We start from the raw sequence: 15,978 nt of genomic DNA, 5'->3' as shown, positions 1-15,978 counted from the left end.
CACAGCGTAAATTAATCAGTAACATATACTTTGTTAGGATTAAGCTTAAATTGTTGTTTGAAAATAAGGTCTTCTGTCTTTAGTTTGTGGGTCCATAGGTTACTTGTATATCCAGGTAAGAAAGAATTGTGGAAACTAAAAACATATTCAAAGCTCCTATAATTTTTCTGGGGTAAGTTAACATGGTAAGATGTTTGTTTGCTTTTTTGTATGGTAATCTACTCTATGTATAAATGTGGGCATTTGTGTGTTGATTTGTTTCATCTTGTCTATTAACACAATACAAAAAAAAATTTAAATCTTAAGTGTTTGCACTAATGCTATGTGATTTTCTTTTTGTAGCATTACATATGTTCCTAGTGAGAATGTGGAAGAATATCGATCAAGTATTGGCCAGCTTAGTGAAGGAACATTATCGCTTGATCCTTTGCCTGTACAGAACACTAGGTGAGAAGTAGAATAAAGCAATCATTATGTAGTGTTTAACATTATATTTTTTGCATTCAATCAAGGTGCTGTTATCAATAATGGTGCCTTAAAATGACTAAAAAAACTAAATTAGTTGGTCAAGAGGAAAACTAAAACCATATCTCATTATAACAATTCCCCTTCCACACCAGCTTCCCACCCCCTCTAACTAACCACAGGCGAGAAGCCTAATGAAGAAGACTATCTACAACTCATTTGTTTTCACCTAAAGCTGTGGCCACATGAAACTTTAGTGCCAAGTCTTCTCTATTTTTTCTTTAATTTTGATGGGGTCCTGCTTTTGGGTATGTATTTCCCAAAAGTTGTCCACTGCAGGTCCTCTTTCTAAATAGACCAGAATCCACAGGGATGATGTCAATAAAAGATTCAGTGAAGGACAGATGAACACAGGTGCCATAGCAGTTAGGTTGACTGGGAGAATTTTAGATTTAACTTTGAGATAGGCTTTAAAGCAGAAATTGGGGCAAAACCTATTTCCCCCCTTGTCTATAAATCCGCCACCCTTTTAACTGTTTGTAAATACAATACAGCTGAACTATGCATCATTTGTTGTGGGTGAGAACTGTGTTTTGTGCTGCTTGGGAAATCCATTTCAATAGTGTAAGATATATTTTTTTTTGCTGTCCCATTTGGAGAGATTTTCCTATCCTTCTTATCCTTTTCCCCATCCTTCTTACCCCTTGAGCTTGCAATGTAGACTTGAAACATTCTGACTCTTCCCCACTTTATTAAAAATCTATTACCTGGGCTTTATATTAAAAATGTTTGGCTTTATCTTTACCTGGTAAGAGCTGTGTTATGCTGAATTAGCATTTCTAATTACCTGGTTCTAACAAAGAAAATAAATACCAAATAAATTTATAAGATATTTCTGATCAGGATTTTTTTTTTCTTTCTCTGAACCATCAAGAGATTTTGGGGATGAAATTGGTTCTTAAAACAAACTAATAATTTAAAGTAAAGGGCCTAAAGACCTACAATGGTGCAGTGCAAGGAGAAGAACATGGCAGCGCTCTGAAAGCATGAAGTAATAATGACATTTGGAGTGAAACGGATATGGGACTTTGTGGGTGGTATAAAAAAATGAATGAAAGTATATGAAGGTACCATGTGATGCCTGCTCTGTTCCCGTGCTCAGTTTTAATTGGATTGTTTTGTAACCGTTTTTCTGTGAAGTTAATTTCATAGTATTCATTTGCATTTAAAAGAAATTAAAGAAAATTTTGAATTTTCCAGTGATGCTCCAGAGCTACCTGAACGTGAAGAAGGGGAAGGGGAAGAAAGTGAACTGGAACATGCAGCATTTAGCAACTGGAATACTCCAAGAAGGTTTGTACAGCTATTTACATTTCATTGTCTTTACACCATACTGCAAAAATCACAAAACACAAATGCCTAGTTCTGTCTACAACATGAGGCCGAATGTGTGTAATCCAAAGTCATTTCTTTTCCTTATCCTTACAGGGTAGAGCTGTGGAGGGAGCCTGGTAAATCTCTGGGGATCAGCATTGTCGGTGGCAGAGGCATGGGAAGCCGATTAAGCAATGGGGAAGTGATGAGAGGAATCTTCATCAAACACATTCTGGAGGACAGTCCTGCAGGCAAAAATGGAACTCTGAAAACTGGAGATAGGATTGTGGAGGTACCATCTGGAAGATCATTGTAATGTGCAGGCATATGCAACAGTCATTGCTCAATGCCTTAGTATACAAAGTGTGTGGGTTTTAACTGTTCAAGTGCTGATGGCAGGAGAAAATGTCATCTTACTGTTCCATTCTGCCAGTCTTTTGTATTTTAATGTTTTATGCCTCATTTTTTTATCTTATGATTTTTTTTTTTTTTTTTTATACCAGCACTGGCATACTTTTAATTTTAAACTTTATATCATTTTTTGCCTTTATAAAGGTACCTAATTTTAAAATCTAAAAAAAAAGCTTTATGGTTCTAATGAAACATTTCTTGATATCCTTTATTTATTTTGACTAATTCATATTAGCTAGTCATGTTGGAACATAGGATTTTTACTGAATTCTACAGCCTTTATAGACCCTTGCTTATGAGTTGTGTTAGGCTGGAGTATACAGGGTATATTCATTGTGTTGAAAAATGAGACTAACAATATATTTGGTATTCATTTTTTTACCATTTATTACCAGTAACACCAGGGCCATTGCAAAATAAGCCGTTCCTTGTTTGGTTGTTACATTTCCCTCGGTCTTTAAGAGTCACTGGCCTGGCCTGCATATTAGGAAATTTAGTATTTGGTCAAAAGACCTTAAATACCTTGTTCCTGGTCGGTTTAATAGGTATTAGGGTCAGCATGACAGACAGGCAGCAAAGAAGCAATGACACTATCCATACAACAACAGAAAAATATTACTATTTTATTAATATAAAAATTACCAAAAATTTAAAAAAATTTTCATGATTGTGCATTTAAGTGTGTACACTTCCTTTGCCTTTGTATTGAGTATGGTTAGTTGCCAATTTTTTTTTAGGACAGCATGAAAAACATGAAATAAAGTGCTGCCCACCGGCTAAAATTTATAATACATACAAGGTGCAGCACTGCCCCCTAATTCTCATTCGCAATGAATGGGAGCGCAAAGCCTCCTGGGATACCTATGTCATGCATCCCGGGAGGCTCTTGCTCTTGGGTGCTTCTTCTGCGCATGCCTGAGCATCTCGGAAATGCGCAGGAGTCTTTTCGCGGAAGTTTTTTTGCCATCCTACTTCACCCGATCTCGCGCCGGGGTTGGGTGACATAGGATGAAGAACCAGGAAGGAGAGACGAAGATGGAGGCACCCGAAGCCCCGGCTCCGGGACGACGTAAGGCCCGATGCAGGACACCCCCAGATGGAGCAGACTGCCCTTTTTTTTTTTTAGGCTGTTTTCAGTTTAGTTCTTCTTTAAGCTTCTCCACCTAAATGGCTAGTTCAAATTACGCATGTCAACATGTGTCAGGCAACATGATAATAAACTATAATAAAATAGGTTTCTATTTTTTTAGGTTGTCAAATATTGTGTCAATATTAAAAAAAAAGTCTGTATATTTGTGTAAATTTTACTGTAATTGATTCTTAAAATTACAGTATTAGACACTGATAAAGTCTGCCATCTTCAGGCACCATTGGTATCTGCTGCGCCACCTAAAGGCAGTAGTGTTATCTGTTCTGCCACCTGTAAAATTCTTTTTATCGGTGAAGCCTTAAATCTGCAAGTAAACTCTTTGTTGATAACTGATAGTGATCACACGATCACAAACTTTTTAAAATGACTGTTTTCTGATCAGCAGGGACTGGATCTGTCAGTGAAAGCTAGAATTAGATGCCACCAGCCACACAAAGTGTCCGCTAATGGCTCTCCTAGAAGGGATATTTTTTAACTTGTTTCTTTTAATTTGTTTCAGTAATGTTTTACAGATTGTGGTTAGAAAGAGATCAAGGATAGAAAATATATTTTGGAAATATGTATGTATGGTTTCAGTTCTTACTATATTTAGGAATTCACACAAATCCTTAAGTTAGCTCCTCCAATCATAGCTGAAAACCCTTTGCTTGTAGAATGTTGTGTGCCACAATAAAATAATTTACACACCAGTGTTTAACCCAAAATTTTTGTTTAAAACTGGGTGGTAAGTAATTGTAGGCGGGTGGCAGCCCCTGTATTTTGACCCAAACCTTGTGCCAGGTGGTGCACTTGGCTAAAAGGGGCTGGGGAGATCTCTGCACACAATCTATAAATATAAAAATTCAACTTTAAACTTATAAGCAAATTGAGCTTAATATTACTTAAGATACAAAAGAATGCCACAAAAGCATCTTTAGGCTTTGCAATCAATCCCTGCCCAGAACCACAACACATACATTGGACTGAGTACCACATTTACTAAACCTTTTTTGGCTTTGTTATAAATTGCAATGGTTGGCCATTTTTATTTGTCATTGTTGTCTTAGATGTTATCTATTAATCGGAAAGATCCAGCCCTGTTCCTCTACTGTTATAAGAGTATTCATTCATATCTTAACTTTTCTTTACAAAGAGAACAAGAAAACAAACTTGGCTTAGGATCCCCTTTGCTATTTAGTAATTGTGACTACTATCTTGTCCATTGTAAACTGCAAAGCATGGGTAAGATCCCCAGCTTATTATCACAGTATTACAGTACATTTTTATTTGCAATTTCATAGTTTAGTCAAACAGTTGTGTTGCTTTCTCAGATCTGTCAGGTGAACTGAGCAAGACACTAATTTCTTACAACAAGATTATGACCCTGAATCTTAACTGTCTGTTTCCGTTTGCTTTTAAATAGTGAACAGACTGGCATAAGCTCCAGATTACCTTTAAAAACCCCAGTTACAGGTATAGATCCTACTGGTAAAGCTGTTTAGAAAATGACTTACGGCATAAAGCCGTTGACTTGTTATACAAAGCCTATTACGGACATCTATTTATAACGTTAATACAGGAATAGATGCAACAGTAAAGTAATTAGAAGTGGCTCGTCCCTTTTTGTTGTTGTTTTGCTCGCTCTTCATTTTTTTTTTTTTTTTGCTCATGTTTTGATGTCTGAGTATGATTTCACCACTTACACCTTTTTTTTTTAAGGCAGTTCTTTCTGGATGTCTTTGTGCCATTCATAATATCTGACGTCCCTCTTTATTTAGGTTGATGGCATTGATCTCAGAGATGCTAGCCATGAGCAGGCAGTTGAAGCCATAAGAAAAGCAGGCAATCCAGTTATCTTTCTTGTTCAGAGCATCATCAATAGACCGAGAGTAAGTACAATAAAATATTTAAGTACATTACTTCTTCTGCTTGTTTGCTTTATTGACCATTCATTTCTTTTGATATCACTGATATGTTGTAGTTATCTAAAGAATATAAATGAATGTCCTCCTTGTACTCCTATTTATGTTTTGCTGTTCTGTTACTGTGTTATTTTATGATGGTTAAAATATGTAAGTTTTTTTATGCCAATGTTTCTTCGCTACTATCAGTAGGTCATGTTATCCAAATTTTCTTGGAAATTGACTTAATCAGTCAGTAATTAACACATTTGGTTCTGATTGTCCTGAACACATTTCCTCTTAGGGATACTTGATTCTAAGTAGTTCTAATGTGCAATGTTCTCTCTGTGTATGTACTACATAGAGTTTATATTGGTATGTAATATTTATGATCATATGATGTGTTACCCCTGAATGTCAGATATGGCTTTATACTCGTTGATGTTCATTTTAGTATTTACTCTGACTAATTAGTTCAATAGCACAAAACACAGCAGTCTTGTATATCTCAGATTTGTCAATAAGCTAGCAAGGCCACATTTAGCATATGCTTACATGTTACCTATAACATCAAGCTAAGAGGCGGCATACCCATGTGATGACATGATGAAACATAATACTTCTCAAAGAAAAGCAGATTGCAAAGCATGTTCCTATGAGAGATGTCATGTCATGACATACCATTATCACCCTTACCACCAATATGTGTCTAAATTCATCAACTTATGTAGTTTGTTTTTCTACTGCTGTATGTGAATATTCTTTATTAACGGGGGGCTTCTGGTACAGAATGGTTTCTGCTTTAATGTATAACAATAAGTCTTCCAGATAGGAAAATCTCCCAACCTTTAATAGGACCAGTTTAGCTCCATACATCACCAGTCCTCCTTTATCTCTTCACTTTTCTGTTGATTGATGTGTGCATGTGCTTTGAACCCTGTGGATTCATTTTTGGTGGTATTTGCTACCTTTCTAGTGACATTTTAATTGACATTTGTAATGTTCTTTTCATTGCACTTTTCTTCTCTAGCCTGAGTCTCTATATTGCTCTTCATCTGCCTCTGCTTACAGAGGGCATCCACCTACTAACCCCTTTTCTCAACACTCATCCAAGGTAAATACTCTGCAACTGCATGTCTGTTGTCTAAGGCACACCGATAGTTCTAACCTTAATAAATTTAGGTAAACATTTATTTACCTCCGTATAATGATATATTGGCTGATATGACACAAACTGCTTTGCTGTACACAATCCAGAATCTAAATTAGGTTTCCTAATGATTTTTCTTCTGTAGATATTTCCATGGCTATTTTTCCTTTTTGAATTTAAATGATAAAAAAGCCAGGCCCTATTTAATTAGGCAGTTCATTGTTCATTGTTCCGGAATGCTCCTGCATAGGTATGGCACTTGTGGGTATTATTTTCAACATTTAATTCAGATCACTGCTGATCTGTCATGTTACAGAGACACATCACCAATCTGATAACTCTCTGAACATGCCAGGATGTATGACACATCACACTGTCACATTGGGTGAAATCAATCTTTACACACAGGCGGGATTGGTTTTAAGGCCATATTACATCAGCATTTTAACAGCTACGGTCATTCACCTTTATTTCAAGGATTGAATGAATACATGGCAGCTTATAAAAGGACCTGTAGCTCAGTTGCTTGATTTTTTTCACCATTTGGAGCTTGCTACAGAATGTAGCTGCCCTTTTATAACATTTCGGGTGCTAATCATGTCACTTAGCTGCATTTAGAAGCAGGTACATTTATATGTAGAGTGATTAGTGTGACTCTAGTGTGAGTCTACTGTATAACTATACATATTGTACCTGAGGTCCAAAACACCTTATATCTCTTTAATAGCATTTACATATTGGTTTAAAACATTACAGCATGGTAGTTTTATCATTTTTGCTAAGTGTGGATGGCCACATAATAAACCGGACAGAGCCCCACATGCATCACAGCACACTAGTCCGTTTGCCAAGTGCAGTACAGGTAGGTAGAAAATTGGAAGGAGGACTTCTGCTAGTAGAATTCAGTAAATCCTTTTAACAATCAAGGGCTGTTAAAGTTAGCCTAATGGAGGCAGAGGTCAGAGAGCATCCAATAGGCTTGGTATTTTTAACCTTATATTGTTTTTTTTTAATTTAAAAAATTACTACAACAAGGCAGAATAGTCATCTGTTTCAAACGCTATCCATAAAATATGGTTTGGGCTACTATACTTTGGCTTCCAACTTTTTGGGATCACAATGTTTTTTACTGTTTTGTAAATGTATTACATTTCTGAAGAATATTGCAAGTTGTGCATGTACCTAATTTTTTTGTGTAATTTGTATTTATACCTAATGTGTTTCTTTTACTAAATGTGCTTAAGTTTTCTTGGCATTTTAAACACTTTTCTTCGCTCTGTTTCCTTTAATATAACTTTTGTAATTATTTTTATTTTTATTTTATAGCGTAAAAGCTTGCCATTGCAGAGCACATTTGGTACTAAACCTCTCCTCAGCTGCACTAACCCATTTGCTGATTCCTCCCAGTACAACACTAACAAGGTTGGATGTTTTTAACTTTCTGAACATAGCTTTCGGTTCTTTACTTTTACTGTTTCTCTACACGCTAACCCATATTACATTCTCGTTTAACTGCAGTAACCATTACAGAAATACTCTTAAATTTGCAGTTTTGTTTTTAAAGAGTAATATGTGATCTGTGTAATTTCTCTATATTTGCTCTGTTTTTATTGCTTTTGAGATCTGCATAGGATTGTCATTTTTTTGTCATGCCTACAACTTACACACCAGGTTTTTGTCTTACTTCAGGAGAAGAGAAGTCAAGCACCCCACTACCACTTTTCTATGAGTTCAACCTGCTGTGGTGGTGTGTGATCTCTAATATAGCCTAAGAGATACCGTATATGTTAGAAACAATTTATTTTTTTAAGGCATGTCAAACAAAACCCTTCATGATGATCCTATAAAAAGTACTGTCCGTAATATTGAAGTTCACCTTGACCTGAATGTCAACTGCCAGTGTATATTATAGTCAGGAGTGCACTTGTATTAAATGTTTATTTTTAAAACAAAGATTGGAATTAAATATTAAACAGACCTATAAAACTTTGTTCCTAAACTAATAACAGAAATGTAAAAGGAATTAATCGTACAACACTGTTGTTTCATGTTGTCTAGACATAATGTACATGTTTTTGGAGAAATTGTTTGCCACCATAACATTCACACAAATGTTTGAGTCATTGGGCCTAATTTATTGAAGCTCTCCAAGATTGGAGAGGATACATTTTCATTAGTCATGCTGGGTGATCCAGCAAACCTGGAATGGATCTGGTCCAAGGTTGAAAACAACAAAAAGAAAAAAAATGATGGGTTAAAACCAGGTACTTGCTGGCTTCTGATGTCTCTTTGGGACTCCATCAGTAAAATGTCGTTGTCTTGGTGACTTGCTACCTATTATTATTTCTCTCCAACAAAAGCCCACAATGTACTAAAATTAGTGAAAATAGGATAATACAGATAATTCCCCTAATGAATCAGTACATAGAAGCCATATTCCTAAAGTAATGCAACTGTAGAGAGACAGGAGGAGAGAAAGATTCTTTACTTGTCCAAATGGATAGAAAGAGTTAAAGATAAAGGAGTTCCTGGCTAATCATATTTAGTTAAAATGTCCAAAATGTTTTAAACAAAATAAAAACATAGTCAAGATTGTGCCATCATAAAACATAATAAAACACTATACACAAAGCTAACATAAAAAACAATAACATTACATAAGTGTGCTTGTCTGTCATAATTCTCGACAAATTAGTGGAAAGGTTGACATCCCAACATCTACCAATAAGTTATTATCCACTTTTATACTTAGCCTTGTTATTGTTATTTATGGTGTTCCTATTCCTCTGCTAGGTACATGTGCAGAAATTTGGCTTTTGACACGAGTGGTTGCTCCCCAAATGTTTTCAACAGGCTTCATTTTTAAAGTAAAATCTGTGTTTTTAGTGCAGAGTTCATCTTTAACACGTGAGGAACGCGCTGTATTTTGGTGAAAGTTTCTGTTCTCTTGTTACTGTAGGCCACAATGAATCCGGTTAGAATTGCCTTCCGTTGTTCCCCAACTAACCCCTTTGCTCCCACGCCATTTAAGGTTTGTCTGAATGAGCAGCTTTAGATGGTTGTGATCGTAATTCTCCATCGTCAGTATGTGCTTGTTTGTGATTCATGCAGTGTGACGCTTTGTTCAGTTACTTATGCACTCGATGTTTTAATGTTTTAATTTGTTGAAATCTTTACCAAACATTAGGAAACAGTTGATTTCAGTTAAGGGCTTTAATATAGTGTTCATCTCCAAACTAAACCCTTACCTGAAATCACTTGGAGCCTAAAAAAAGTGATTGAGCTTATTTGTTTTCTGGATACCTTGTATTTGTTCAACCTTATATTATTTGTGTATGTTATATTGTGTTTGCCTACTTGCATGATGGACTGTAACTAATAAAAAATTGTTTTATGCATGATATAAATATAAATTGTGAATTCTCAACTATGCATGCATGGGGCAAGATTGATGCAAGTTGCATCAGTGCCCCCCCCCCCCCCGAAAAAAAAAAAAAAAGTAGTTGGCGGGGCCTAGAATTGGGATGGAATGGGGGAAGTGTTGGGGGGTGGGGCATGAGAAACATAATAGGTATTAAAATTAGAAAATGAATTAAAAATATAATATTCCTAATGGTATTTTGGGTTTTTTTAATCACTGCATCTTTTCAGATATTAAACAAAGGAAATGTAGATTTCAGCTTGCTGTATGCTACTTTGAAATAGTATTGTATAACTAATTCTGTTTTCCATTCCAGTCTGGGCATTTAACAGATAAAAAATCTATTGTTACTTTGGATAGGGACTTGTATGTGTGGGTATGCAATAAGTAAAGGCCAACTAATGTTGCCTCAAGTCCATTTGAATGGAGACTAAATATGCTTGCTTTTTATTATATACTGTATGTATGTAGGGGCTCTAAAGTAGTTGCACAAGCAGTTAAAATGATTTTACAGATTGGGTAATTCTGCATTCCAGTCTGAAAAGAAAATGGGACAGCAAAATATTTAATCAAAAGTGAACAGAACCTAGTTGTTTGTTCTGTGTGGGTACATAAAGGTCAATTCCCTAATCTGCATTTGTTTTTATTAATTATTTGTTATTAGTTTTTTATTTCTTGTGAATTTTTTCAAAATAGTCAATTCACAAACATTACTTTGTTTTTTTTTTGTTGTTTTTTTTGCACACAAGATTTTTAGTCATGGAAAAACATTTTTTTGCAAGAATTATTTCAATCTCTTGAAAGTTATTTATTATATTCATGACCTCAGATGTATTCCAAAATACACAGCACTGCACAATATTCTTTTTGAATTGATTCTCTTATGCTCTCCAAATACCACAAAACCGATCAAATAACATACATGCATTGCATTTAGTGGGTCTTTTACATCTTTAGTTAATTTAGAGAAAAAAAAAAGTTAGATGTAATGAGACACCTGGGAGCTTCTGCATACAAATTATAGCTATTAGCCCTGGTATAGTTTTACTTACACTCACAACTGTGGGCTGGTATTGCTAAAATTATCATATTTGCTGTCCCACTCCAGAACATCAAAAAGATGATGCTTGAGGGGTAACTTTTACCAGGAAACGTTTTTTTAGGTTTAGATTGAACTTGGTGAACTTGGTTAGCCCCTGGCTTGTATGTGTCTTGAATGCTCCAACAACCAAATCTTCATTTCATAATTGCTGACTTTGTTTCAATTCAACTGGAAGTCTTAGATGTTCTTTCACTGTGCCTTCTGTTTCTTCTTCAATAAAATAAAATGAATTAGAAATCCAACAGGGATTGAAAATGAGAACTTAAGTGCAAAGATCTAACTGGTCATCCTTGTCTGGCTGTTTTAGGCCATGTGAGTACCCGGGGGCACCCTGCTTAGATCTCTTTGAGGCTATGATTAGTCTTGTCATAGATGCACAGTAGAGTAGTGTCCTGTTTTCTTGTTTGGGCCTGTGTTGCTTTCTTTCTCCAGTTCTCGTTTAGGCTTTAACATATTTCCTGGACTCCTAGGACTTTGTCTGCTGCACTTAAAAGAATCATCCTAGTGCAGGGTTTAACCTAGAATTTCCTTTAATCTGGGTGGGAAGAAATTTTAGGCAAGTGTCAGCCCCTGAATTGTGACCCAACTCCTCAGTAACCACCCAAAAACAGCCGGGTAGTTACTAAAAATTGTCTGGTGGTTCGTCCGGCTAAAAGGGACTGGGGGAGAACAATGCAGTGATTCAGTGCTCTTGAAATTAGGAAATTGGCCTTTTGTCCTGGGTTATTCAGAGTTCCGAAAAATGGTAAGACCATCACTGAGGATTTGCCATTTTATGCCGTTCTTTATGGGTCATGGAATACATTTTCTAAAACAGCAAGTCCTCCTTAGTGCAAGCATTCCTCCCAGTTTTAAGCTTGTCTGTTCAATTGTTTTTAGTGGTTTGTCATGCAGACAACTTCCATTGGTTGATGTGGCTGGCATCCCCTTAGTTGCCTGGTTATGGATGTCCTGGAGGTAGCAGATAGGGTAAAGTTATGTAAAGTTATTCTCCTGTAGTAATCTATTGTGGGACACAGGTACCTCTGTGTTTACGGTTATACATTTAGTACTGCTTTCTACTAAACTGAGGCATGCTGTTAATAGTGGTTCAGGGCTGTTTTTTTTCGCCTGCCAGTGTCTAATTCTCTTCTAAAGGTAGATATAATCTCAAGGTAGCAGATTTCTCCTCTGCTCAATCTTTAAAGAACAGGATTTTGTTAGGTTCTTACAAATATTTTCACTACAGTTTAACTTGATACCAGTTTATTGACCTTGAGGGCCTGTTTTGTACAAAAATACTGTAATGAACAAAATCTTTCAATATATTCTTAAATCTCCTTATGTTATAACAATGGAGGAACAGTTATGTACATTATATTACAAGTGCAGTTGGAGAATGTGTTAAAATGTAATATATTGAACCTTACAAGTCCTTAGATATGGTTGCTTCATTAGTTTTGTTTTTATTACCTTTTTTTTTCTTTCTTTTATTTCCACCCAGTAATCTTGGCAGCAACACAGCCTAGGGTGACAATACTCACTGTACTGTATGTATGAGCAGCATTGTCATTCCAAACTGCTCATCTGATTAAAGTTTAAACATCTCCCAACCTCCTCGTATTTATAGCATAGGGGAGGTTTTCTGTAGTTTACAGACAGAAGGCTGTATTTCTTGCACAATCAACAGTTTAAAAAATATGTACCTGCAAAAAGAAACTAATACAAGCAGCATATCAAGGGACTGGTAGGCTGCGATATATGTTTTTTTTTCTGTTCTTGAATTTAAGTATTCTTTAATTATTATTTACACACAGTATTTAGTAATGATATTTATGTAATGTCAGATATGTATGTTCAGCTTGTACTTATCTCTTATAGGCTTCCAGTAATTCGGATTCTGAAACCGAAAAATCTACTTTTTCAAACTTGGCTCCGGCACCTACGTCCTTCTCCACAGTGAGCTCCACAGGCCGTGTTCCGATGGGCACCAGTACTTTTTCTAAAGACCCAGATAAGGAAGATGAGTTTGGCTACAGCTGGAGTGAGTTGGCAACTTTGGTGACAAGTGAAAATCTACTTGATGCTGTTTTTTTTTTTTTTCAATTAAAATCCAACATTTTACGGATTCTGAATTGTTGCAGCATTAGTGTGCTAGTAAAACCAATTGTATTGCTGACACTCATGACATCTGCTTCACAAATGCTTGTTGCCTGCCTGTCATACTAAACCCATTACATTAATAAGGTGTGTAACAACAATTACACTAATAAGGTCGTCTGATTGATATGGCTTCTTGTTCCTGAACTGCAGCACTAAAAGTTATATTGTTGGTGGATCATCAGTACAACCAAGCAACTCGCATTTTAGAAGAAGATCAATAGTGGCATACCATTTTCCATGACAGATTTCCCTAAAGAATAACCAAACTTTTAAAACAAGTTCAGTCATCATATTTGCCTATTCCATGACCTAAGCCAACCCATCCTCCACTCTACAGATCCAGCCAGACAGCTGGCTCCATAGGCTTCTATGGTACTGTGTCTGCTCACTGCTACTGCCGGCCTCATAACTAGACACATTCCCCATTACAGAGGAGAGGAAGCCTAAAGGAAGGACCAGGAGACCTTAATGTAAAAAGGCATTATGTTTAAAAATAGACCAATGTAAATAAAGGAAAATTATTATTTTTTTATATCTTGCTTTAGTAGAAGTTAGATCACATATACTCCATCCCTGCCACACACAAGTTTGAAGCTGAATGTACAAAAATACAAAGCTGTTGGTGTTTTTTTCTGCATTTAGCTATTTGACTGAAGTTGAGCTTTGCTGGTTTCCTGTTGCCAGCCTGGTATATTTATTATACTGTATGTGTATTGGTAATACTTGTCATCTTCTGCTTACATACTCCTAAATTAGCTTAGAATATTATACATTCAGATAAACTAATGGGTACTTTTTATTCACAATCCATGGAGTACTGTTTCCCATTACTATGTATCTTTTTTATTAGGAGAAACTATTTTTCCTGATGTATAAAAGTAAACTGTAAGTATATAAGGATATCAAAATCAGGACATTGATGACCATTATTATTATTACTTGAAAACTTTGTTTTCTTCCTCACATGGTGTCTTTTGTCACTATTTCCCACTGTTTTGATGTCTAAACTCTCTATTTACTGGGAAAGTCCTATATCACAGATCATAAATGTAACTAGGCTGTCTAAAGATAGCCAAATTTTTAGCCACTCTATGGTAAAATGGTGGTAATGATGTGTTGTTGTTGCTAGGGGACCTCTGCACATTTTTTATCCCAATTTTGCTGCAAAGAGCTAATTACTCATGTCTGTTCTTAGTATGATGGACTTGTTAATTAGTGCTTCTTCCTCCCATTTAGGAAAGATATCGCAGCGGTATGGAAACCTGCCAGGAGAATTGCATATGATAGAGTTGGAGAAAGGAAAGACTGGATTGGGCCTGAGCCTTGCTGGAAACAAAGACCGATCACGAATGAGCGTCTTCATCGTGGGGATTGATCCAAATGGAGCAGCTGGCAAAGATGGCCGGTTGCAGATTGCCGATGAGTTATTAGAGGCAAGTATATGTCAATAAGCCGCCAGTGAATACATCCATTGTACTTGTAAATGCAGATTCTAAATCCTATTGAGCAGCTTATGAACAAGACGGAAATAAAGATTCCTTGTCGATTAAAGGTTCTTCTATTTCAGTCAGTGAATGCTTAGGTATCTTAATGAATCTTTTATCAGTTTTGGCTTTCCTTTAAAAGGCGACACTTCATAAATAATACAAACTAAGCACATATCCAAATGTGTTGTTTTGGCATAAAGTCACTTGGAATACATAGCAATTTTTTTCTTAAATTGCCTCCATTGAGGTAAATGTCATGTGCCTGCTGTTTTTTTTTTTGTTTTTTTTTTTCTTGTGTTTACTTCTATTCTAATATAGACTTTTATGCCTTTTGCAGATTAATGGACAAATATTGTATGGAAGAAGTCATCAGAATGCCTCATCTATTATCAAGTGTGCACCATCTAAAGTCAAAGTCATTTTTATCAGGTAAAATTGTTTGTATTTAGAATTCCAACTAGGGACAATGGACAGAAATTTTGTGCTCCCAACACCCCCCCCCCCCCCCCCCCCCCCCCCCCCCCCCCCCCCCCATGTCTTCATTGGTTAGCATTGGATGTGTCCTCCAATAATCCAAAAGTATATGAGTAGTATAGTAGACCTGAATCAAAAGTGATGTGTCTTAGATGTTTGTATGGGTTCAGTATATATATATTTATAAGAGAAGTCACAGAAGGGATTCTTTCTATTATATAAAGGAACAGTGAAAATACTTTAGCTGTTGTTTGTTGCCTAGCCTTATTGAATATAATTGAAGGGAAAGAATAGAGAAGTAGAGTAGGCTATTGCGGCAATAAAATATAAGTGATTTTTATTCAAAATTATTGTGATCCTAATATTAGCATAGAATTTCTCTTCTGTGAAGGGATTGAATCATAACCATAATCATACACACAGAGTACAGTGTTTACAATTTACATTTAATGAACTAATTCATAGTTATAGTGTCACATCCCGACGCGTTTCGCCAGTAAGGCTTCTTCAGGGGTTTGTTGAAATCAGACACATAAAGAAATGGAAACTGTAACTAACAGATACAAAAAAGAAATAAAAACTGATAAGTAAATCATATTAAATGAAATAAAATATCAAGAAATATCATATCAAGATATTAAACTTTATCATACCTGGGAATTATTACCAACAGTATTAAACAACAAATTTCCATACAATGTACCGCTTTCGACTTAAAAAATACTGACATAATCAGACCGCCAAGGAGGTTAATGCATTAATTATGCATTAATGCATTAACACTAATTATGGGCAGGCTGGTTCCTTTTTAGCACAATGGACAGGCTATATCTCTTCTGAAATAAAACAAATGTACCAGCCTGCTCACAGTCTTTTTTTATTATTTTATACCCTGAGTTTTCCATGCACAGCTTAGTGTTCA

General features: G+C 35.8%; 1 protein-coding gene across 6 annotated transcripts in view; it reads left to right on the top strand.

The window, feature by feature from the left end:
* Nucleotides 1-15,978, top strand: part of MPDZ (multiple PDZ domain crumbs cell polarity complex component) — a 95,527-nt gene that overhangs the window by 54,249 nt on the left and 25,300 nt on the right. For 2 of the 6 annotated variants that reach the window (XM_072404281.1, XM_072404280.1), the window contains 10 exons: nucleotides 343-447; nucleotides 1,726-1,818; nucleotides 1,954-2,131; nucleotides 5,158-5,268; nucleotides 6,311-6,394; nucleotides 7,757-7,852; nucleotides 9,390-9,461; nucleotides 12,814-12,976; nucleotides 14,332-14,528; nucleotides 14,920-15,011. In XM_072404281.1, the coding sequence (XP_072260382.1) occupies nucleotides 343-447; nucleotides 1,726-1,818; nucleotides 1,954-2,131; nucleotides 5,158-5,268; nucleotides 6,311-6,394; nucleotides 7,757-7,852; nucleotides 9,390-9,461; nucleotides 12,814-12,976; nucleotides 14,332-14,528; nucleotides 14,920-15,011 (1,191 nt within the window). The remainder of the gene's footprint in view (nucleotides 1-342; nucleotides 448-1,725; nucleotides 1,819-1,953; nucleotides 2,132-5,157; nucleotides 5,269-6,310; nucleotides 6,395-7,756; nucleotides 7,853-9,389; nucleotides 9,462-12,813; nucleotides 12,977-14,331; nucleotides 14,529-14,919; nucleotides 15,012-15,978) is intronic. The other 4 variants (XM_072404285.1, XM_072404284.1, XM_072404282.1 and 1 more) reach the window with 3 other exon arrangements.

This window comes from Pyxicephalus adspersus, chromosome 3, assembly GCF_032062135.1.
Source record: "Pyxicephalus adspersus chromosome 3, UCB_Pads_2.0, whole genome shotgun sequence".
Taxonomy (NCBI): domain Eukaryota; kingdom Metazoa; phylum Chordata; class Amphibia; order Anura; family Pyxicephalidae; genus Pyxicephalus; species Pyxicephalus adspersus.
This window is presented reverse-complemented; position numbering and strand designations above follow the sequence as displayed.